General features: G+C 45.0%; 1 protein-coding gene, 2 long non-coding RNA genes and 1 pseudogene across 7 annotated transcripts; 2 read left to right on the top strand and 2 right to left on the bottom strand.

Moving 5' to 3' along the window:
- Positions 1-5,023: 5,023 nt before the first annotated feature.
- Positions 5,024-15,413, bottom strand: LOC127292066 (uncharacterized). Of its 4 annotated transcripts, XR_011742423.1 has the most exons (6): positions 14,845-15,408; positions 14,706-14,750; positions 13,886-13,995; positions 13,354-13,378; positions 10,134-10,238; positions 5,024-5,247 (listed from the first exon to the last, which is right to left on the bottom strand). XR_011742423.1 is itself a non-coding variant. In XM_051321418.2 (5 exons), exons 1-5 carry the CDS (start codon positions 14,916-14,918, stop codon positions 5,166-5,168), a joined length of 336 nt encoding a protein of 111 aa, XP_051177378.1. In that variant the 5' UTR covers positions 14,919-15,405; the 3' UTR covers positions 5,024-5,165. The 4 variants fall into 4 exon arrangements, 1 of the variants encoding a protein (XP_051177378.1); XM_051321418.2 differs by lacking the exon at positions 10,134-10,238 and having other exon boundaries at positions 14,845-15,405; XR_011742424.1 differs by lacking the exons at positions 10,134-10,238; positions 14,845-15,408 and having other exon boundaries at positions 13,354-13,438; positions 13,877-13,995; positions 14,706-14,838.
- On the top strand, positions 5,714-12,908 carry LOC127292067 (uncharacterized). Of its 2 annotated transcripts, none has more exons than XR_007844930.2 (7): positions 5,714-6,313; positions 6,441-6,764; positions 7,027-7,183; positions 8,593-8,670; positions 8,802-8,836; positions 9,049-9,195; positions 10,682-11,630. It is a non-coding gene; the product is annotated as an uncharacterized lncRNA (long non-coding RNA). The 2 variants fall into 2 exon arrangements; XR_007844929.2 differs by lacking the exon at positions 10,682-11,630 and adding an exon at positions 12,671-12,908 and having other exon boundaries at positions 5,717-6,313.
- Positions 15,414-15,827: 414 nt separating the features above from the next.
- Positions 15,828-16,687, bottom strand: LOC127292068 (uncharacterized). The gene is made up of 2 exons (XR_007844932.2): positions 16,606-16,687; positions 15,828-16,443 (listed from the first exon to the last, which is right to left on the bottom strand). It is a non-coding gene; the product is annotated as an uncharacterized lncRNA (long non-coding RNA).
- Positions 16,688-18,369: 1,682 nt separating this feature from the next.
- On the top strand, positions 18,370-20,861 carry LOC127292065 (1-aminocyclopropane-1-carboxylate oxidase homolog 1-like; annotated as a pseudogene).
- The last annotated feature ends 3,653 nt before the right edge of the window (positions 20,862-24,514 follow it).

Genomic DNA, 24,514 nt, shown 5'->3' on the forward strand with positions numbered 1-24,514 from the left:
CATCGGCAAAGCCGCCGATTGATCTCTTCACAGGCAGAGCCCTGGTCTCCTCCGCAGCTGCATTAACAAAGGCATCATGATCAGCGTAATCATCACGCACTGATCCCTCTGTGTCGCAGGTGTTATCGGCTGAGGGAAGGAGATTGGTGTGAACGGTTTCAGAATCTATCGAATCATCATGATCGCTTGTTGGGCTTGTATGCTCGACAGTGTGAAAGTCAACAGGTTCTGAAGATCCTCTTCCCTCGGAAATATCGTTTGGGGAGTTATGCAAGTCCCCGGAGGCTACGAGGGTCTGTCGAAGAAAAGACAGATGAGAACAGCAGTAATTGTGTCGACTAAGTAAATAGTAACATAATAAGAATTTGAGAAGGAAAGTTACCTCTGGTGGTGGATGATCAGCATCAAAGGGAGTATATGGAGACACCAATGGGATCAAGTCTTCTTGGCTAAAGAAAGTGAGGCGACGGACTTCATCGAGCAGTTCCTTTTCCGACAGTTCGGCAGCATTAATTCTGGTCTCATCTTTCGGACCTGAATACAACCACATTGGGTGAACTCTAGCCATGACTGGTTGGACTCGACGTTTCAGAAACACTGCCGCCACCTCGGTGCCGACCATGGTTTGTCCGTCAGCTTCCTTGATCCGAAGAAATCTGGCAAATAATTCATCGGCTGCTACTTTTTCGTCGGGAGAGAGAACATTCTTCCAGGAATTCTTAGGCTTGGCTTCAAGGACATCGACAAAGCGAGGAAGCTGAGATTCGGGTGACAAGGAATCCTTGATATAAAACCACTTCGATCTCCACCCTTGCACGGATTCTCTCATTGGGAAATTGAAGTAGTTGACATCTGAACGAGCTACGAATCCCACTCCTCCGGTGACAAAAGATCCGTTACTACTGCTGTATCTCTTCACATAGAAGATCTTTTTCCACAACCCAAAATGAGGCTCAACGCCCAGATATGCTTCGCAGAGGGTGATAAACACAGCAACGTGGAGGATTGAGTTGGGGGTGAGTTGCCATAGTTGGATTTCGTAAGTTCACAAGAGATGGAGGAGGAATTCGTGAACGGGAAGCGAAAGGCCTCGATATAAGAACGACAAGAACATCACGGTAAAGCCGGCAGGGGGATTAGGTCGAGAAATCGCACCTGGAAAGATCACATTCCCCTCATCGGAGGAGATCAATCCCAGGCTTCGGGATCTCTTCTCGTCACGCTTGGTGACGGTTGAAGCTATCCAATCTCCGGGCCTGGCCACTGAGCTTGATGGCGCCAGCGGCGCCGGAGCTGGGGGAGGAGCGTTTGGGGCGCCCTCCTTCGAAAGAATCGAGGAAGATTTGGCGGCGGCACCACCGCTCGTTGAGCTGGCGGCGGCGCTAGGGTTCTTCTTCTTCACCATCGTGAGATCTGGGAGAAACCGGAAGGCAGTGGTGGCGGCGCGAGCAGTTGTGGAAAGGAGAAGAGGAAGGATGACGAAGAGATGTTGTGATTAGGGATTCTTATCTTTTTGGGAGAGTTAAGAAAGGCCTCGTACTGCTAGTGGGCCTTTTCTCCAGTTAATGGTTGCAGAAATCGAGGAGGTGCCTCGTTAACTGTGTAAGAGGAGCAGGAATTGCTCGAAAGCAGGGCTGGCAGGTCGCGTCTTATCAGTCAAAATCAAGGTGACAGAAAGACGTCATCAATGACGTCATGATTGCATACGAAGAGATAAAAAACTATCGGATGGTCAACTTGAGTCTATGCACGGATTGTGAGCATCCGCATCTAGACTCGGGGGCTACTCCCATCGGGAGCACTGACGCGCACCCGACAGAATGAGGACTCGAAGGAAAAACTTGACTCGAGTCTGCACCCGGACGCGAGCGCCCGTGCCCAGACTCGGGGGCTACTCCCATCGGGAGCGCTGGACGCGCACCCTACAGAACTTTTTTTCGCACTCCAGGATCATGCCCGGGGACTTGATTCTGTGTAGGGTAACGTTGTTTTGCCATCGGCAGTTAACCAACAAAAGTTGGGCACATTATTCGTTATCCCTTGCATAAAGAAAATATATCGGATGACCTACAAAGACTTGCAGGAAAGACTTCGGCAGAAGAAGATGTTCGAGTGGTACAACTTGAGTCTACGCACGGATTGCAAGCATCCGTACCTAGACTCGGGGGCTACTTCCATCGGGAGCGCTGACGCGCACCCGATAGAAGACAGAAGGAAAGCAAGAATGATCAAGGAGAAGGGCTCCGGAAGAAAACATGCTTCAGTCTCTACCCGAACTATGTTCGGCTAGACACTCGGGGGCTACTGACGTGGGCATTACCCTTCGGGTAACCAATGTTGCTCTACCCTATGCGGGCCAACTGGAGGCCCATGAAGATACCCGATGGCAAGATGGGCCACTAGGACGGTGCGGCAGAAGATTGCTTGAAGTACAAGACAAGGAAGAAGCCGAACAAGGAAAGATTAGAGATAGATCTACTGTAAACCTACTCGTACTCGATGAGACCTCTCGAGACCTGGCCACCTATATAAAGGCCAGGAGAGGGGCTATCGAGGGACACAATCAATCTTAGCGATACTAGCCAGCAGAAGCTTAGATCTAGGTTACCCTAGCAACTAGAATCTCGACGAGATCACAGCCGAACTATTCGGCACCCCATTGTAACCTGTTTTCATCATAATCAAAGAACAGACAGGCAGGACGTAAGGGTTTTACCTCATCGAGGGCCCCGAACCTGGGTAAATCGCTCTCCCCGCTTGTCTGTGTACCGATGTCTCGTGTCAGCTTGCAGGATTCCATCAACCCTAAGCCCCTATCGGAGGGCATTGCCGAGGAGCACCCTCGACAGCTACCGACGGAGAGCATCATGCCCCGGCCAAGTAGCCGTGCCTCCCGGCTTCCTCCACCGGCGCTTCATCACCTCCCATGGAACGCCGCCGCGGAAGCCCTCTCCCCCCCCACCGTCGTCGTTCAACGGAAGGGGTGCCGCCACCGGGGCCGGGGCCAGGGCCGAGGCTGGGGCTAAGGCCGGCAGCAGCGACGGCTGAGGGGCGGCGGTCCGGGGGCGACTGCTCGGGGCGGGGCGGGCGGATCCACCGCCGCTGCCCGGGAGGAGGGCAGGAGAGGAGGAGGGCGGCGGCTAGGTTAGGAGAGGAGGAGAAATAGATAGGATGTTTCTACAGACGGCTAGCTGTTGGTCAGCAATCATGGATGGATATGTCGGTGGGCAAACATTTACACTTCATCGCTTACATGCATAAAACTTAAGAGCATCCCCAGCCGTTGGGGCTCCCCAGGCCTAAATCCGGCGCTATTTAGCGCCGGATGGATGTATTTTTTGGCCTGGGGAGGCCCATTTTCCCAGAGGCGAGCCCATGGTCGCCTTCTGACACGCACCCACCGCATGTATAGCGACGGTGCAGTCACCGGGAAGGGCAACCGTCGGAGGGCCCTCGACGTATTGAACCGCCGTAGTGGTCCACGAAGTGGACTGGCGAGCCCAAACGCCTCTTCGGGAAGGGTCGAAGTGGCCTCGACGCGAGAACCGCCGTAATGGAGCACGAACTCCGCGGAAGAGCAACCGCCGCTCTCTTCGTCGAGAGACCTACATATACGGTTTCCGACGGCCAACGTCATTCATCTATTCTCTCCTCACCATCCTCTCTCAACCATGAGCGATCTCTCTTGGCCATCGGACACCGACAGCGAGGGGAAGCCGCCTGGATGGCGCCATTGGTGGGATCAAGCTGCATCATCCAACAGCGACGATTCCCCCCCCCCCCCCCCACGCCGGCCAGCGAGGACGAATGGGATGACGATGAGGAGGAGGACGAAGAGGCCGAGGAGCAGGCCAAGGAAGAGGCCGAGGAAGAGGTCGAGGAGCAGGAGGAGGAGGAAGAGGCTGAGGACGCTGACGACGAGGACGACTCAACTTCCTCCGACGAGGAGGTGACGAGCCGGAAGCGTCGCTGCCACGACGATGAGGCGGGGCCATCTAGGAATAAGAAGTAGTTTAAGTTTGTTTTAAAGTTTTTATATGTAATTTTTATGTTTATTTGAATTATATATAATTTGTCTATGTTGCACCACTTGAGAGTTGAAAGCTTTCGACGAGGGTATTGCCGTAGATCTGGAAGACGAGGGTGTTGCCGTAGATCGGGAAGATGAGGGTATTGCCGTAGAAACCCAGGCCATTGTTGCCGACAGGTCAGGGCCACCAGATGGTTCCCGCGATTTTCTCTCGTCCGGAATCCCCGAGCGCTCCCCGGGGGGCGGGGATGGCCTGGGCTCTCCGGACGGTGAAAGGCCTAATCCGGACGAAAACGAGGGTCCGGGGGCGGGTCTGGGCCGTTTTCGTCCATCCGGATGAAAAAAAGGCGTCCTGGGAGCCTCGTCGGGAAGACGGCTGGAGATGCTCTAACTAAACGATTATTGCACTGCCCTGTGCTTCGACTGTTTGGCCCATAATTAAGGTCCAACAATCCATGGCATCCGAGCAGCGCCTCCGTGCGCTCAAGGCCTTCGACGACACCAAGGCCGACGTCAAACACTACGTCAGGTACCCAGATTGCCGGCACAAAAAAGTGCCAGTAATTGTACCAAAAGTGCTAGCAATGGTTTTTCGAGGCAGAAAAAAGTGTTGTATTTGATCCAATCGAGCTAGCTCTTTGCCGGTATTTTTAGGAAAGTGTTGTTAGTTGTATTTTAAGGCACTTCCAGAAATGCCGCTAGTTAGTATTGCCGGCACTTTTAAAAGATGCCACGGAATCTTTTTGTTGGCACTTTTCGAAAAGCACTTTTCAGAAAATGTTATGAAATCTTTTTACTGGCACTTTTCTAGAGATACCATCTAAACTTTTTGCCGCCACTTTTAAAGGATGCCTACAATTACTTTTTCAGGCTTTTAATTCTGGTGCCGCTGATTATTTTCTTAGGCATTTTTAAGGTTGTTATACTGTCTGCAAACATTCAAGCAATCTACAATCAAGCATACATCACACTCAAGAAGTCAAGCAATGTTTGAAACAACATTTTGAAACATTCAAGGATTCACAATCCAGGCATCTAATTAACTTCCATGACCAACAGTGTTCATCTCCACATCATGAACAACATGGTTTGAAACCATTAGATAAAATACACAACAAGGTTCATCTAACATGGTTCATCTAACTGGCTTCCAATTTTTCTCATTTGTTCCCGATTCGCTTGCTTGTTCCTCCAATGTCAGCACCCTACCATCAGATCTAGAATAAACAGATTAAACACAGAAGTAGTTATGTTTCTTATATCAGGGAAGTAGATATATTACCCATTGCGAAAATAAAATCCAATTGCAGCAATAACGTGAAGAAAAGCGTCTAACATTCGCACTTACAAATTCAGTAGGTCAAAAGCTTTCTGGAGCCTATGCCTATTACAGGAAAGATATTAGAGTACAAGATAAAATCATTTGTAGCAACTAAATATTAGTTGGTTCTACACAGGTAATAGGCCAAAACTGAACATAATGGCTTAAAGAAGAATAACTACTATACTAAAGATGAACAACTTCGATTTTTCTCAGATTTTTGAATTATTTGTGGATTAACCTTGGGTTGACACGTTTAGGTTTAGATGCACAATCATCTGCTGTGTGCACTTACGGTGTTGTCTACCATTTTTAGGGAGGCTGAAAATACACGTACGGTTCTTTTTCTTTTCTTCCACGCGTGGCTGTAGCGTTGCTGTGGAACTGTACATGGTCAAAGCTGCACCCACGCCGCTTAACACCGCATCAGTTTCCGAGCGAAACCATCCAATTTGCCTACCATCTCTTCCCCTCCTCTCTCATTTTCTCTTCCTCCCCATGGCCGCCATGGCTGCTCCCATCCCTGGCCACCCGCACTCTCCTCCTCCTTTCCCGTTTCCCCGCCACCGCACTGTTTCCCTACGTGTGCCCGCTCTATTCCCCATCAGTGGGAGGCCGCGCCATGGTATCGCGCGGGGCAGGACGAGCGCCGATCTGCGTGCAGCGGTTGGGGTGGCGGCGGGCGTCGTCGACATGGAGGCGGGCCAACAAGCAGGGAGAGGGGCGCACCCTCTCCATTCACCACCAGCAGGCGGCGGCGGTTCCATGGAATCGGGGCAGGGCATGACCTCGGGAGGCAGTTAGGGTGGAGGTGATGGCGCTGGTGTGAGGCGGGCCGGAAAGAAGGGCGAGGGGAGGTCAGATACAGCCGCCTCGACCATGGAATCTATCCGCGACCAGCGACCAACTACCAGCGGCTAGATGCCTTTGCGGGCAGGTGCGGCGCTTGACTACGTTTACAGGTTCAACCCGGTTGCTCCTCCTCTTTTTTAGGTATATAGATATACTTCCCAACTCCTATTCCTCTGTCTCACTTTTCTTTTTTTCTCGGGCGGCCTAAATCGGATCTGTGGTCTTCTTGCCCGGCAGGCCGTTGTCGCTTCCGAATCTGGTATTGTGGTTGTTGATGCAGTCTAAGGCAGCAGCCGCCACAAGTTTGATGGAGTGGCGCTGGGTGGATGGCCACGGTGGAGTGGACGACACAGCCATCACCAGCGGCCCTGGAGGCGGAGGAGCCATGGTAGCAGCGGCATACTCTAGGGAGGGTGCTTGATGTCGTGGGTTTGGCTCTAGGAGGAGAAGCCACCTGCTGCTCCTGAACGGTGACGACAGCGGTAGGACCAGATATGGCAACAAAGAGACCAAGCAACGATGTGCTCGACCACACGTTCTCCATCCCCATCTCCAGGAAAGGTTGGACTTGAATTTGTGCTCCCTTCCTCTTCCTTCTCTCCCTCTGATCTTTTGTTTTTTGGTTTAGAGCATGTTCATGTACTGTCTCATACTGCTGGTTTTGCAATGGAAATTTCCATCTATAAGCTCCTTCGTTTTATTGTATTTTTTCAGCTAGATCACTAAGCATGATAGTGTGATACTACACAATATCAGTTGCATTTTAATATTCCTAGATATATTAGCTTGCTTTGGCCGAGCCTTTAAATTTCCTTCCTTGCAGCAATTATTTGAACTGGTTTGACGTGTGATCAGAAGTCCTCTAGCTTCTGAATCCAAAACTCCGGCGTGGAGCAGTGCCAAAAAGTCTAGCTTCACGGAGCGATCCGAGAAGCTAGCCCAATTTGATGTACAAATACACATCTATATCAGTGGATCTGGTAAGTTTCTTTGGAGTATGATGTTTTTTTACTGTCTAGAATAGTAGAATAGCAAGACACCTGATGCACCAGGGAATATATTTAGATTGAAACCTATATGTTTACCTACTATTACTGATTCCAAAAATATGGTCCTTCCAGATTAAAGGGGCATTGGCACCATTGATATCTTGATGGCTGAGCAATGTTGTGACTTCCTTGATCTAGCATTACATTTTTTTAGTTGCCTTACAATGTAGTACTTGATTCTGAAAATCAAATCTTAATATGGTTATTACTATATATCACCGTTGTGAACTGTGATATATGTTTGCCTTATAATGTAAATTTTATGTTTATGATTATCAATGGGAGTGTGTGTGTGTGTGTCAGGCCAGTTTCATTTTAGACGAGAGAAAAAAATTGCATTAACAAGGAATGGCAAAAATATTTGATTATACATTTGGCTTTGGTTCCATTTTCTTTTGTTTCGACCTATTTAATTGTCTTCCATTGCTCTGGACAGTTGACATGGCATTGACTGCATCAATTATCTCACTTGAGCACACCACATTTTCATGTGGTTTCTCTCAAGATCTAGATTTTACCAGTTGTTCATTATATGTAATTTATCTTTTGTGCTCTGTATTTCCAAAATTAATCAATAAAAAATATGCAAATGTACGGCCCCTTATTTATTTTGCAGTCCCTCTTTCCTTGCAGATGTTAGACTTTTGTGTTTTGCTGCTAACTACAAAGAAGGTTTTGTGTGGAAATAGATAAGCATGATTCGAAGGCAGGATATTCAGATTTTACAACATGATTGTTTTCCTTACTTCATAGGTTCTCATGGTGCTCCTCTAAGATTTTTTTTGTGGTCAGTTACTTTTTTGTTGCCATCCAGTTTTCAGTGATGCTCAACTTTCGAGTTTTGTAAGCAGGCTGGCAGGCATGCATTTCTAAAGTAGATGAATATGAAATGAATCAATCTTGATTTGTGTTTAATTTGGCTTTGGTGGCAGTTTGATGGTTCAAACTCAGTTGAGTAGCTGATCTCTTTTTGCGCACACTTTTCAGTCCTCAATCCATGCTGAATTCTTTCGTTCCGAGTTCACATATTATTTTTGCATAGAGGGCTTAGTTAAAAACTTTTGTCAAAAAAACTTAAGAGTAAGGAGGCATTGTCCTGAAATAATTTTCTTAACTATACACGACACCGGTATTTTAGTATTTATGGTAGAATTTGAAAGGATGATAACATTACAATAAGTTATATGCTATATGGTTATGTAAGAATGGTGTTGTAGGCTCTACGTTTGACTATGATATCATTTGAGAGAGATGTTCTATGTTACTAATTAATTAGAGCTCTGGCAATATGGTAAGCGATTTCTTCAAGTTGACGTTCTGAACATCTGCCAAAAAACCAGGTGCCACAGGCACCTGAGAGTGGAGGCACCGATTGCTGGAGAAGCGAGGGCGAGGAGGGCCGTGGTAGCGCAGATGAGGTACGCAATCTATATCCTTTACCTCTCTTAGTTCTTTGGCCCTGCTTGCTGTTTTGACATGGTCAACTAGCCGATGAAGTCTGTCAATGAGGACTAAAACTTACATTGCTTGAATGGATATGCATCTGAAGGAGGCAAGGAGCAATTTGTGCATGTGCTATTACAGGTATAAATCCTCTCTGTCTACACGATTTTCGGATGCAACTCATGTAATTCATTGTATTGGCTTATCCAATCCTACACATTGGTTTGTGATCTGCAGGTATTCAAGATTTCTTTTAGCTTCCAGATTTTTTTTTTTTGCTTCAATTATATGGCTCGCCAGAATGGTATACTTAGCTGAAAACAATAATGCCACAGTGAAACAATTGTGTCTAGGTCAGAACGGCAATGAAGACAACATTGGTCATGGATGCTTGGCAGAGAGGACATCAATGGAAGATACTTGTGCGTGTCACGGGCTTCTAAGAAGACAAAGATTCAGAAATCTATATGAATTGGATTTCATCTTAGTCTGACTGTGAGGTACAATACCAAACACACACTTTCATGCTGCGTGTTTACTTAAGACAGTTATTGCTGCAGAGCATTGGTTATGGATTTATTTCTGCTCTAACCTACGATATGTCTCTGATTATTTAAATTCATAGTCCTTCAGTTACCAGATCACTTGCTCTTGGTTCGCTTATTGTTTCCTTTTTTACCATCTCCTAGGGAGAAAATTTCAAACTTGCATAGTGTGTTCCCCCACTTTTAGCGCTATGGAATCTTTAGCTATACAAAATAATTAGGCCTTGTTTGGTACTAGAGTTTTAGTGGGGATTAGCGGGGATAATCCGCTCGAAATTTTAAATCTCCACTTATCCCCAATGCATGTTTGGTGCTAGAGTATGAGAGAGTTTAATCCCCACTTATCCCACTTTTCCCCCAAATTTTAGTGTAATTTTTTCAATCCCCAATACTCTACCCCTACCTAGTGGATTGGGGATGGGGTTTTGTGGGGATTGGGTGACAGCAGTAGTTCACCCAATACTCTAGAGTATTATCCCCAGTAATCCCCACTGATACACTAGTACCAAACAAGGCCTTATGGGGAAAAGTTAACATCAGTGGAACCGAACCAAGGCACAAGATTCCTCATCTTTGTCTCAAGGATTTTTCAATTTTCCGTCTAGCAGTTGAGTTTGATCTATGCGAAATTAGATAGGAACTAGACCGGTAGTATATACTCTACATGTTGCACTTTATTAACCTACTGCCTCCATGGTGTTTGTTCTTAAGCGTGTTCCCAATAATTTCACTGAAATGAACCAACTGAAAGCGTGTTTTAGAATGCCACAGCTAATTTCTCTTCCGGCCTTTGCTCTTGGATCCCTTTCATGTGATAATTGTGGTTTCGATTTAGGCACTAACTACAGGATAGAAACAAAGCACCCATGATGTCTTAGAGAAAGATAACATACCAGTTACAGTTGGCTGAATCCGCTCTTGCTTGACGGGAGGTTGCCTAAATCCTCTATCGTTCCTCCTTAGAGTCTTGAAGATCTTGATTACCTTCCTTTGTTTTCCTACATGAGTTAAAAACCTCTACTATGAAAGTTGTAATTTTCAGAAAAAGAGCTAGGCAGGGAAGCATACAATTTTGATTACACATGCACCTTTAATGAATTAATGTTATTTTTGTTGCGCCAATAGAACTTCCATGATCTGTTTACCAAATCCGGACACAGACTCATGAATACTTGGCTAAAAATATTTTCCAGAAAAATCTAGGAAAAGAAATATTGTGTTAATAATTCTGATGCTACAGCTTTATATACCAAGGTATTGATCAAATGCAACTAAGTTTTTATCTTTCTTGCTACACAAACAGCTATGATTGGAAAAGTTTTAGTTAGTATACATCATGTTTAAGATTTGTAAACCAATGTGCTAACCAAAGTTAGAAAAAGAGACAAAAAAGGGCACCTTCTGAATTGATTTTGATGCTGCATGTTTTGGTTATCCACAGAGACTACATGCCACAGCTCATGTGGTTTGCTGACGGCACCCTATCCGCTCAATCGCCAGTAAGCTTACTCGGTTTGGGTCACTGGTGCCTGCTGCCGGATGCGCAAGTGCAGCTCCTCATCCTCCAGCTCTACTGCATGTCTGGCCCTGCAAACAAGCCGGTGGCTTGCTATTGCTCGCAACGGCGTCCCCAACGGGGCATGGGACGGCAGCCACACCGGCTCGACGGCATGACACACTGCTCCTTGGCCTTTGGGCTCTACGAATCAGGGATGCGGCTGAGCTTGAGCATAGCGAGCCTCGCCCTCACGTGCCTTCACCAAAGCATGCCGGCCATGGACGCTGGCGTCGTGACTGCAAATTCAACACCACAGCGGGGAGCATAGCGCAGCCTCTCAGCGCGTGCCCGGCCGCCGTGACGGGAGCCACGTCTCCTTGGCCGACGGCACGCCGCTGTGTGCCGAATCTGATAGAGAGAGATGGGGTGAGAGAGGGGAGGAAAAGGGATAAGGATGGAATCACAGCTACAATGGCGGACGGAGACAATGTTGGCCGTAGAGGCACACACTCGAGCACTCGGTGCATGCACATTCCTGTGCCACATGCTCAGGCGTGTGCGTAACAAGTGTCGGACTAGGTAGTACTGTGGTACCTCCAGCTCCAGTCTATGGAGTAGTGAATCACCGTACGGTTGTATTAAAGTACGTGCATAATTTGTCTTCCTAACACGAAGCAACAATACAATAATCATAGTTGAAAATAAACTTGATGATGTTAACAAATTCATCTTTGTCTTTTCTATTCTATTAGTGCTAGCTGTTTAAGAAAGTTTGTAAAATATTATCTACGCTTTTTAACTAGAGAAAATGTCATTTACACGTTAAATGAACATAATCCAATTCTTATTCCAACCTAATAGTTGATGTGCTAAGGAAACTAAATTGTTTCAAAAGCACGGTACTGAGAAATATAGACATTTCAAATGTAAGTCATTTAAGTAAAGAAATATCCATTCGTATTCTAAAAAATAGATATTATTATAATTCAATATTCAATAGTACAAGTATATGTACTTTATTTATATTCTGGTTTATTTTAAGCACCATATGCTCATTTCATTCTAATCCAGAGAAATAACTTCATAATAATACACATAAACAGTAAAATAATTTTTTTCCTAATTAAGATTCATAAGTTTTAGAGAACATTAAATGTAGTGGGCTAGATAGTTAAGCTTTATATTTATCCTCTGTTATGGATATTTCAAACCTAACTTTCAAATTTTCATGTCACAGTTATAGATATAGTTTCCTTATCACATTCAAACACTTATGTCTTGCATGTCGCATGAATAACTCTCATGAAAATTTCCAAACATATTTAACGTCTGTGGTTATTTCAAATGCCAAGAATATTATTTCATAAATAATTGCAATATAATTTGTAATACGCAGGCAAACTTAGATAGTTGGTGTCGTATAAAACAATCATTGAAAAGGGGTCCACCACGGGCACAACATGGGGCCGCATTTAAACTTACTATTATTTTTATTTCAGTTAACATGCAGCCTCAAGCAAAAAAAAAACCACTGGCAAATTATTCCATAGGAGCATAATCTAAACTAAACAAATATTCAACAGATTAAAAAAGAAGTCAGTGGGCAGAAATCAATTCAAATCAATTCAAACAGCAATTGTCTAATTTGAGATTCTGTACCAAAAATCGAATATACAAACCATTAATTGTCTTTTATTCTGCGTATCATAATCATCTCAGAGGGCATGTGGCTTATTTGCACTTCACATCTTCGAAAGGTCACCAAAATATTCATAACTGTAGCTTTTTTTTATAGAAGCCCTCAAAAATAGTAGTTTGTGGCGAGGTTGAAAAATCACAATTAGTTTGTCCTGAAATCACACACATGAATTTGATTCTAAGTTGTTCAGTTGTTGATATTCATATAATATTTTTACCTTTTTCTTTTGCTAGGTCGACTATATCAGTGCAAATATCAAGAAGGTGCATCAAAAGTATGAACTGTGTGCGCTGCCGACTTCACTCACCACTATAAAGCTTTGGCCCTAATATTCACTCACCACTATAAAGCTTTGGCCCTAATAAGAACAGTTCATATTGACACTATGTGTACCTGTTTCACCTATCTATCCTGTTTTGTAAAATCACTTTTTTCAACACATGTATACCAGTGATTTTGTTTCCATGTTTACGGATTCCAGCGTCGTTTTTATTTTATCTGGTAAGCAATGCAAGACACTGGCCATATTATGTTGTGACCATACTGCTAGCAACTAACTTTTCTGTATATCTCATTCATCCTTCTCTTCATACTTCCAAGGTTCTTTTCATATAGCTTCAGCACAGGCGCGGCGTGCCGCCGCGCCCTTTTTTTGCTAGTTAGTTTTATCCTGTAACAATACCTCGTATCGAAATGTATATAGAGAGCAAAAGCTCAACAGAGATGTGTTATTATACAGTTAAGGCTCTGAGCACATGAATAAGAATTAGGGGGGTTAGCTTAACCATGCTCGTTGAAGACATTGACCATGCATGTTTAAAGTGGCTAAAAAGTAGGTCGTGCATTACAGAAAACTGGGTTCTATAGGAAAAAAGTATATAGTAGTAGACTTTAAGCAACGAATCATCATTTATACCTTGCCTTCAATCTTGTCAATGACACTGCAATTTCAACATAACACATGTGAAAAACATCAGTGAATTATGAGTAATACAAATGCGCTGCATGCCAATGAAACGAGGTAAGGAGATTATCAATCTTGAGCCTACACAATGGCAGCTTCTATGGAAAAGCTTTAACAGAAACAGTTATGCAAACATACTGATGACTGTTAGTCGAAACAGAACACTGAATCGAACATTCTGAAGCTTTTCTTTATCTTCAATCACAAGTTTATACTATCATGGAGAAATATAATTAAATAGCATCTTATCAGCCATCGCCTTATTATATGCAATCTTAGTCTTCTACAGCGCAACAAAACACCAGATTGACCCGACTAAAGACAATATTAATGCATTACATAGAAGTACAATATCCGCGGTTCATTTTCTATAAAAGGAAATAAACAACTATGTATAAGCAACGAAGCCGAAATAAAACGGATGCTGCAAATTAACAGGAACCCCTTCTTAAGGGATTCAAGAAAACTAAGTTACACTGCTTACCATCTGTTCCCTTGACTTGATTACCGTCTGCTGCCTTGCCTTGCTCACCATCTGTTGACACTTCAGAGCATTTCCTTGCTAATTCAAAAGAAGCCATCTGTTGAAATTGCCTGCAAAGGAGAAACATAGTTTACCAAAAGATATTTTGCATACAATAAATTTCCAACATAAGTTTCAGCTAGCAAGGTAAAGCAAATAGTACCAAATGGACATAAACAAGGAAAAGCAGAGAGGTGATTCTGTTAGACATTTTTGAAGAATTAAACATAACTTAGCGGTGTTCCTCAATAAGTGTTGTTTGCTATATTTACAAGGTTATAACTAAATGAAGCTTCCAATATTAAAAGAATTACTGAGATATGGAGAAACACTGCACCAGACTTCATACATCACAGTAATTTTGAGATCCACACATAAGGAAGCAACAAGCTCCACCGTCCGTGCCCAGTTTTACAAAGTTTAACAGAAAACAAACTATAGGAAAAATCAGGTGCCGGAACAAAGTTCCCCGCAACACAGCTACTTATTACATCACCAAACTACAGTCCAACAACCACAGAAACAACATTTTAGGCTCACCACCTAAGTGTGATTCTCAAAACAGTCTGTCAGTCTCCCTACAACTGGAGCCCAGCCATGACGACGTGAGTAAGCCTCGTTGTTAGTTTGAACATGCATAAACTCAGTACTCGGCTAGCTAATGACCATGGCCTTTTAAAATACCAGCAAACAACAGATGCAGCACCAACTACAGCTGGTTGCAGATGCAGAAAACGACATGGAGTTGTCACAGGCAACAACAAAAGAAAAAAACGCATACCTTATCCTTGCATTCATTTCAACCATCTGGCTGATGAACTCGTCTCTGAAAGAACCATGAAAATTTTAGCCGCTACCAGTAACACAATCCTACTGGAGCACAACAGAAACAGCCGATACAGAGAGTTCATCCTGCTCACCTCTCAGTGTCTTCCTTGCTCTGCAGAGACATTACATCAAGCACCAAAAGCGCAACCCCACCGACGCCAATCATACATACACACAGCACCAAAAGCACACAAGCGCGTCATGTTAAAGCAACAGAGACTAGTAGGACCCTGATTCAATGCGATTTGCGAGGTTTCTGACCTTAAGCTCCTCCGGCTTGGATCCCACCTTGGCGATCTCCTCCTGGAGATGCGAGATGGTCGCCTGCACGCGCCAAAACACGGCGAAATTGAAATCAAATCAGGCGAACTGGGAGAAATGATTCGCCAATTCGGCGGGGAGGGAGGGAGACGAGGAGGGACATCGAGCGCATGGATGGCCGCGGCGGCGATGGAGGCCTGCACCTGGCTCCCGCGCAGGTCCGTCTCCGCCGCCTCCCGCGCGCGCTTGGCGGCCTCGAGCTCCGCCGTGGCCGCGTTGGCCGCCGCGAGCACGTCGTCGTCGCGCCGCTTCAGGCCCGACACCGTGCGCTCTGCAATCCGAGGCAGAGGCGCGCTCTGGGTCAGGCGAGGGCGCGCTCTGGTCGACGTGGAGGGGCAGCCGGAGGCGCGGATGAATGGGTGCCGCGCCGGCGGCCGAACAATGGGGCTAGGGTTTCGCGGGGTAGTGCCGAAGGGTGTGATAGCGCATCGCGGCGGCGGAAAACCAGAGCAGGAGGCCAGAGCAGAGCGACGCTGGCGTGCGGCGGCGCCGGAGACGGCCGGCAGCGACCGGAGAGGCAGGTGGTGGCATCACAAGCGTGAGGGCTCGTTTGGTAGTTGGGGGAGAATAAACCAGGGAATCAGACCCCTGGCGGGAATTTAGCAGTGTACCCGGGAACACCTCCTATCGTGGGAAAAATGGGCCCAATCCCTGACGTTGTTTGGACGCACGGGAAAATTGAGGGAAAGCACCGGAAACAGCCCAGGAGAAAGAAACCGAGTTGAATTGTTTCACCGCATACGTAGACAATTGGTAAACAATTCCAGCAAATCAAAAAACGTGTAAATAATCCTGGAGTAGTTAAAAATCACATTAACAACCTACATTTTGGATGAATCACAAGTAATTACATATTGACAAAAATAATACTCCGAACCAAAATAAGTTTTGCGCGCACACTACAAATGGATTTTGCAAAAAAATCCATAACACATTGAATACCCTGCAAATTAGGCCTAGATTTCGAAATTCAAATTCGAATCTTCGCCACCGTCCACTTTGGTCGCTGTTGCAGGAGCCGCCACGCCTAGCTCCACCTCCAGGCGTCGGCCGCGGCGCCTAGCTCCACCTCCCGCCGCTCTGCTCGCCATCGGAGGGGTCGCCCCGACCACGCCCAGGGGGCGTCGCGACCAGCACCACCTCTAGCCGTCGTCTGCTCGTCGTCGGAGGGGTCGCCGCTACAAGCTCCACCTTTGGCCGCCGTCCGCCGCTGCTCTCGTCGTCGGAGGGGTCGCCGCTACCAGCTCCACCTTTGGCCGCCGTCCGCCGCTGCTCTCGTCTTCGAAGGGGCCGCCACGTCCATGCTCTCGTCTTCTAGAGACCTCCTCGCCTTCCACCGGTCCTGGCCGAGGGAGTCCGCTCCGCCATCCCTATCCAGCGCCGGCAAATTTGGGTGGTGTTTCACAGAGAATAACGGCTTCCTTATTTAGCATATGTACATCCTCACATTCAAGATGCCTTTCAACGAATCTGCATTCCATCGGAGGAAGAACAGGGAATAACACATGGAGAGAGATGGAGCAAATGTTCACCTTGTGGAGATGGAAAGACACTTCTCCTTCCTCGACGACCACATCGCTTGCAAGCTCAGTCAAGCAAATTCTGTAATCCTACGGGTGAAAAGATAAGATGATATTTAAATATTGAGCCCATACTAATATTCGCGAAGATAAACCAGAATTGGAGGAGAGCAGTATTATTTATTAATTAACTGTTGTTTCTTGCAAATTCAGAATTTTGGGAATAACTATGTAATTGAACTACCACGAAAACTGTAGTAGTCACTATATAAGGATGTGCGGAAAATGTAACATCTAAACTGATTATGTAGCATTGATATAGATCTTCAAAGTTCATGAATATAATTCATCATCTACGCTAATTCCATTCCACAAAAAAAAAATCCATTGAGGGTTTACGATATTTCGGAATAGGCTATTACTTTATCAGAATACGCAAAAAATTCAGAAATAGCATTGTGATTGTTAAGCTTCATGCACTAGCCACTTGAACCAAAAGTCCGAACTGATGGAAAGGGCTAGGCAATCCACATAAATATTTCACAACACCCCCACTCGCGTGTGACGAGAGAAAAGAAAGTCAACACGTGAAAGAAGAAGAGCACACCGAAACAGGGCATCAGCGGTGGCTAAAGAGGGGGGCAACAACAATTTTTAGGCTTAATTGCAAAAACCATATGAAAACCAGGATTTGAACTTGAGACCTAGGGTTCTGATACCATGTTAAGCTTCATGCACTAGCCATTTGAACCAAAAGTCCGAACTGATGGAAAGGACTAGGCAATCCACATATACATTTCACAACAGTGATGAAGTAGTCTATTACTTTATCAGAGTACACATAATCACATATCGATATCTGCAAGTACAACTAATATGGTTGCATCATTGTTCAAATAGGCTTGCAAATTCCATTGAGGGTTTAGGATATTTATCAGCAGCCTGTACAGGCAACAGTGCCAGAGCTTCAAGCTCTTTCTCCCTCTACATGCTCTACCTAAAACTACTGTTGTAACTAATTTACCATGTACTACTGGTAAAAAAGAGAAAAAGGTAAAATATAGTACTCCGGGAGTAGTAACCAAAAATAAAGAATAAGATATGCAATACCTGCAAAATCGTCGAGCTTCTTCCTCCAGGACCGGTCGACAGCCTGCAAGATCAGGACCAGCAGCTCATCAGTGCGGGGGACAGGTAAGGCATGAACTAATAAAATGGATCTTCACAAATAAACACATCCAGCCAACTTTAACCAAGTGAGATGACAATCATTATATTTCTTCCTTGACAATAACTTTACTCAGCCAACTTGAACCAAGTTGATGTATAACATTTATATTTTGAGCTTATATAAAGTATAATGCCAGTGCAACAAATGACTTTGATCTGTACAAAACAAAGCAAGAATGGCTGAATATATTATCCTACTTGATCTTAACAAAGAGCAACATTACAACAATAATTCACACTTCTTATTATTTTGCCACATGAGGTGAGCAAGAAGTACAATCAGATAATCACACTATCAACAGGGAGACTATCAAGTAGTAGTTCAGTTCACTTTTTTCATGCATTTGCTAGGAAATCTTGAAGAAGATACTTGTATCGAGAGCCCAACTATTAATCTATCATAACAGATCATGCCCAAAGTTGACCACATATTTCTGGAGTGCTATGTGATGTTCAGTTAGTACCACCAGAACTGACTACCACTAGATTAATATAAAGCCAAACATCAGTGCAGGAGGTAGTGCTCACGTTCCTAGATTTCTAGATATGGAGCAGCACAAAGATGTACAGATCCAGGGCAGGATAGTGCATAGGTATAGATCTATGGTAAGCAACACACACAAAAATCTAGCAAGGAGTCTGTGCTCACATCCCTAACCTAGAGCAACAATTCATCAGTGTTAGAACACAGACATGAGTGGAGAAGCAAACCTAGGATGGGAGAAGTAATAGTGGATAACCTTCGTCAATCCCGACGGCCGGAGGGGACAGGAGAATTGCGGCGGAGCAGATCTTGGGAGATGGGGAAGGACGGACGCCGGCGAGGGGATAGGCAGTAGAGGGAAGAAACGTGCAGGCGCAGCTCTCGGGAGCGGGGCCTCGCTTGTGGTCGCCGGAGTGGACGCGCCGCACGCCCGCACACGCCGCCGTGCCGTCGCCTCGCATGCGAGAGAGCGAGCGAGCCAGAGGATTTCGTTCTCGACCTCCGGACTCGTGGATAGCGCTCCCAGGGAAAAGTCGCGGAAGGGAACGATAACTCTCCCCCGTATACAACCAAACGGCACGGTGGGCCGCCCCGGGCCAATTCTACCCGGGTTTTTTTCGGCCGGGAAAAACGCGCGGAACCACCCGGGATCCCCTGCATCAAAACAAGGGATCGAAGGGGAGGCCGTGTGCGTGAGAGCTGAGAGCTGAACGGAATGAGAGCTGAGAGCTGAGAATGAGATAGTTGATTGTACTTCTTCGGACTTTCGTTCGGCGACGAGATCTTCTTCCCGGCGTCAATGGTGGTGTTGAACAATCACAATTTTTTAGGTATGGGTCTTCGGATCTTGCTTCGCCAGATCGATTTTGGATCTTTTGTCGTTGTTGCCGCGAGGAGGATTATCCTCGCAGTTTTTGTCCCGGCTGCTACGTCCTCGACAATGGTGATTCGTACTCTCGGCTCTCCATCGACGACGACAAAGCTAGTTGGTTATTATTCCCTGATATACTGGTGTTGGTACTCTTGCCGATGTTGTATGACTGCTTTAATGGTTGCGTGCGTGCACGCAGTCTTGGCATTGCGGCTCAAAAAATTATGGGAGAACTTTCGTCGGTATCTACAGGTCTATGGTTCGTTATGTATCTTTGGCTGCCTTCACAAGAGTACAAGATTGTGTTCTGGAAGAAGAAAGAAATTGAAGACCTCGAAGATTTGTTACTATCTTTTAGACTTTATTTTGTAATCGTTGGAGTCAGTTCATGTATCTCTACCATGTACTATTTGTTACTATGAATATATGTGGTATTGATTGTCAAAAAAAAAAAAGATAGTTGATTGGTTCGAATTTTGCATTTAGGCCCTTCAGTGGTTTTGGGAGGGGGTGGGAATGGCGGCACTTTTGCCAAATGCCAGTATACATCAACATTGATGGCATTTTAAAAAAAATGTCACTAATTAGATGGTAATTTGAGGCACTGATCAGAAAGTGCCGCTAATTACTAGCATTAGCGGCTTATTTGAAAAGTGCCGCCAATACCGGTACGTGAGGTAGAGAAAGGCATCGTCGATGCTGGCGTCAGCACCGTCCCCTCCACATCTTCCACCACTCACCCGAATCAATCTTCCCCACCATCCACGAGATGCACCTCATCACTTCACCATTCCTCTCATCGACCTCGCTGGCGCCGAATGAGCCGAGTAGGTGGCCGAGGTGAAGTCGACCGCGGAGACGGTGGGCTTCTTCCAGGTGGTGAACCACGGCGTGCCGGCCGACCTCCTCGCCGACACACTCGTGCGCGTGCGCCGTTTCCACGAGTCGCCGGCGGACGCCAATTCGAGCGGCGCGTCCGGTACCAGAGCAACTTCAACCTGTTCCAGTTGCCCATGGCCAACTGGCGCGACACCCTATACATGGACTTGCCGGCGGCACCCACCGACGAAATGCCGGAGGCATGCAGGCGCGTCGTGCCAGAGGCCCAGAGGCCAGAGCACGCGAGGCTGATGCTGGTCGAGCTGCTGTCCGAGGCGCTGGGCCTGAATCAAGGTACCTGGAGCACGATGCAGCGTACATGGACAGGCTCAACTTCGCTGACCACTACTACCCGGCGTGCCCGGACCTGCGCCTCACGCAGGGCGCCACCAGACACTCTGACCCCAGATTCCTCACCGTGCTCCTCCCGTACGCCGTCGGCGGCCTCTAGGTGCTCGTGGGAAACAAGAAGTGGGTGGAGGCCGTGGCGGTGAGAAGAGGTGCCGGCTGTGGCGGTGGTGAACGTTGGCGACTTCTTGCAGCTCGTGTCCAACGACAGGTTCGAAAGCGTGGAGCACCGCGTGGTGGCCAACAGTGTGTCAGTGTGGGTCCCCGGGTGTCGGTGGTATGCTTCTTCCGGACGGACGGACGGACGGTGAGGCCGCGTCCACCAGAGTGCACGCCCCGATTTTCGCCAAACGGCGACGGCCAGGCGTGGTACAGGAGCACAAGTGCACAACGGTGGAGGAGCTGCTGAGGCACGGCCTCGACGGCACTTCTGCGCTCCAACACTTCACGATCTGATAATTCATCTACCGTACCTTTTACCTCGTGTGCTTATCAAAAAGCAAACTCTAGAGAATAAAACCTGCCGGGAATAAGCATTCGGATATTCACTGATCAACAATGGACTAGAAAGCAGCGGCGCGGCGTGAGGCATGCAAGGAATGCCCTGCATTAGGGATAGGTATTGGCGCTAGGAATAATCATACAGAAGAGCAAGGAGCAGCCAACATTGTTAATAATAATTTCATTGCATGGTTCATTGACTTGGCCTAGACAAAGAGATCACAACAGAGCATAGATACTTGCCCAAATCAGAACATATTCTTGATGACAAATCAGTAAAGTAGGATGGTAAGATGAATGTCTGCCATTGCCTAGTTTCTGAGACTTCAGTAGTCTAGCAGGTGTGGTGGAAAAACTAAGACAGGGGATCTTCGATTATACAAAGCCACGTAATATTACAGTAGTTGAGGTATTACTTCATTAGAGGTACTCAATATTACAGAAGCTAATTGGTCTTACCATATACCTGAATTTAGTAAAAGAAATTTGATAACCTAGTGGGACTATGAATCACTGAAATCTTCACTGGCAACCAATAATCTATCCACGGTGCTGCATTTTATAAATGTTGGTTGGTGGGAATATCACTGGACCATTATTACATAAACCATAAAAGACTGTAAAGTCTAAATAAACCCTGGAGATGTATATTGCTGCAACTGGTGTAATTTATTAGTAACCTGTCAGTAAATGAAAACAAAGTGAACTTTAAAGGAACCCTTAAATCTGAACTCACAATTCCCAGGTCCCAGCCAGCGGCACAATCACTTTCCATTGATAAGAGTTCAAGGACACGTACTTCAGCAGTATCCCTTCCATTGCTCAGATCGGATCCTACATGAAGTAATGCATGCAAGATCAGCACCACACGATTAGCAGATTTGCTTTACAAAGAAAAGAATAACCAAGAAGTGAAGAGTAGGTAAAAGGTAAAGAAAGCTCTGTAATCGCCAAGGCTACAGTAACCACCATGGGATACATTAGAGATATCTACTCAAAAGAACACATTACAATCACTTTCCATTGATAAGAGTACAAACTATATGCGCCTTCTAGAGCCAGCTTCACATGAACCACCAATAACTGCACATGCCAACCGCTGGCATCAAAAAGAAACTTCAGTGTAAACCACAAATAGACAACAAAACAATGATCACCGAGTTGCTACAGAAAGTCATTCAAATACGTAGTTTAAATAATCAAAAAAAATGTGGAGTAGAAGACTGATATGGCAAAGCAGAGGTAAGTACACATAGGGAGTAAAATGTAAGGAAAACCGAAGAATAGTTTGTTGCACAAATCTGAAAGTTTATTAATTCTATCGGAAATTCAAGAATACAATTCCAACTGTCATCCAGTAGTGTACTAAGAGCAATTCGAAGAGTATGCTGCTAAGTCTATTTCCCTAAGCACTGCAACAATTTTCAGTACGTAGCAAACATATGTCCGTAATCTTCTTGCATGATTTTAAAAACATTTACCACTCCTTGCTTTCATGTTACCATCAAAACAGTAGATGGAAATACAATTAAACTACAACCTAGATGTCTGATCCTCACGTCATGAGAAAAATAATGGCTTGTTTAGAAATGTATCTTGCAATTCAAAAAGGATAACTAACCTGAGGTTTCTCTTTGATGCAATTGGGGATATGTAAAGTCGTGTGTCAGCAGACATATTTGTAATCAACGTATTTACGACATCTTGATTCTTCACTCCTGATGCTATTGAATCCAACAGGGTAATCATGTCATCGTGGACCTTGCCTTTCCTGTACTGAAAACGTAAGGTCACCCAAAAGAAGTATGAGCTTGTACACAAACCATCAAGTTGCTGATAAATTCTATGATCAAGTACTCCTTTCGCCATGAACGAAACACTCTCTCCAGGGTACAGAGAGAGAAAGAGAGAAGTGGCAGATTGGAATGCAGAATAGAGAAACGGCAGGAGTAACAAAAGAGAGAGGCAGCACGCCAACATACAGAGAAGTACTCTGCATTGGTAGACTTTGTGCAGCCGGACAAAAATGAGATCAAGATTCTTCAAGGTACAAACAGGAGATACAACACCCAGACAAAAACACGTCAATGATCTGAAGCTTGTCATATCACAATAGTAGCTGTGTTGTAGATTTGATTGCCGTGTCAAGGCACTTGAATCAATGAAAGCAGTATTTATTTATCTTTGATAGATTGGTTTCAGACTTTAACCTAGAACTCAGTATATTATTCATATAAATAGAAGAAGGGAAATTTAAAGCTTAATGGTTGAATATCTATGTTAATCATATACAATGTTAAACTATAAACATCGCATACCTCCTAAGAGAATATAAAGAAGTAAAAAAACGGAAGCAGCAACTATTTTTATTTTAGTTGTTCCGGAATTATGGATGAGGTTCAGTGAATCAGGAGAATTATGTTATTAGCGCTCCAAACTTATTTTTCAGCAGTGTAACATGCGATGTCTTGACAACAAATACATAAAATCAGATGCTAATTACTCAGCACGTGAAAAGCAAGAGACCAAGGTACATGCCTATCAGACTAAACCTAACAATCCTACATAAATCTTCTCAATCAAAATTATCCAAGCATATGCATCATGAAATTAATCTTGCCTGCTTGTTCCACACACAAAACTCTAGTACATCAAAGCACTTCACAATAATTTATCACTTCATACAAATTTTTCATCAATTGGACCGGGAAACCAAAAATAGTGGGTTGATTTATCCAAAAAAAATACCACAGTTAGCAATAACACGCAATCTCACGTGGAATATCTAAAATGACCATTTAAGTCAACCTAAATGGTCCCTTGTTCATTTATCTATCTGTAATAAAATTCATTTTTTTTTGAATAAACAGGGGCATACAACTTTAAGCAGTAGTGAAAATACATTACTTATTGTTCTCCTGTAGTTGTCAGCAACATACAGTTAAACATATAATGTTTTTGCATCCAAACCGAAAAGAATATAGAAACATGCTGGTAGCATAAGTAATTTGCCAATTACCTAGGCGAATTCCCCTCTTTTGAGAGTCCATAACAAATGTAAAATTGTAGCTGAACTGGCATCCATCGTTAAAACATTTGGTCCAATACATACCTAAATACTAATTCCTCAGAACAACCAGCAGGGGCACAAATTCCCACATTGTCAGTAGTGAGCCGTGGGCATGAAGGTCTACCATTCAGTCCAAAAGTGGACACAGTGTGATGTCCATCCAGTAGAAAATTGACCAATAGCAAGAACTAAGGGGATTATTATTTCACCAACTGTATCATTGGATGTGCATCTTCCATTGCATCAATTTCCTGCATGTGGATCATACAAACAACAATCAATCGAAAATGCATAACCAAAATTGTATCAAAACAGAGGATTCAGAATAGCCAAAAAGATAATATACAGAGAAACTAAGCTTTACTTCGACCAGAAGCATCACGTACCAGAAGAGCAACCTAGGAGATACGGAATCAAAACCAGCATGAAAAAAGACACCACGCAGCAGAGCAATCTATGAGTGACGGAATCAAAACCAGCATAAAAGAAAACAGTACATACCAACAGAAGAAATTCCGTCGAGCATCACGCTACCATG

Source organism: Lolium perenne, chromosome 4, assembly GCF_019359855.2.
Source record: "Lolium perenne isolate Kyuss_39 chromosome 4, Kyuss_2.0, whole genome shotgun sequence".
NCBI classification, from domain to species: Eukaryota; Viridiplantae; Streptophyta; class Magnoliopsida; order Poales; family Poaceae; genus Lolium; species Lolium perenne.

Excerpts from the sequence above, each read along its gene's own strand:
- LOC127292066 (XM_051321418.2), bottom strand. The coding sequence starts at position 14,918 with ATGATTGGCGTCGGTGGGGTTGCGCTTTTGGTGCTTGATGTAATGTCT. Across the intron at positions 13,996-14,705 it reads GAAATGAATGCAAGGATAAG|GCAATTTCAACAGATGGCTT; the intron begins GTATGCGTTTTT and ends TCTCCTTTGCAG. Across the intron at positions 13,379-13,885 it reads TCAAGTCAAGGGAACAGATG|TGTCATTGACAAGATTGAAG; the intron begins GTAAGCAGTGTA and ends TTGAAATTGCAG.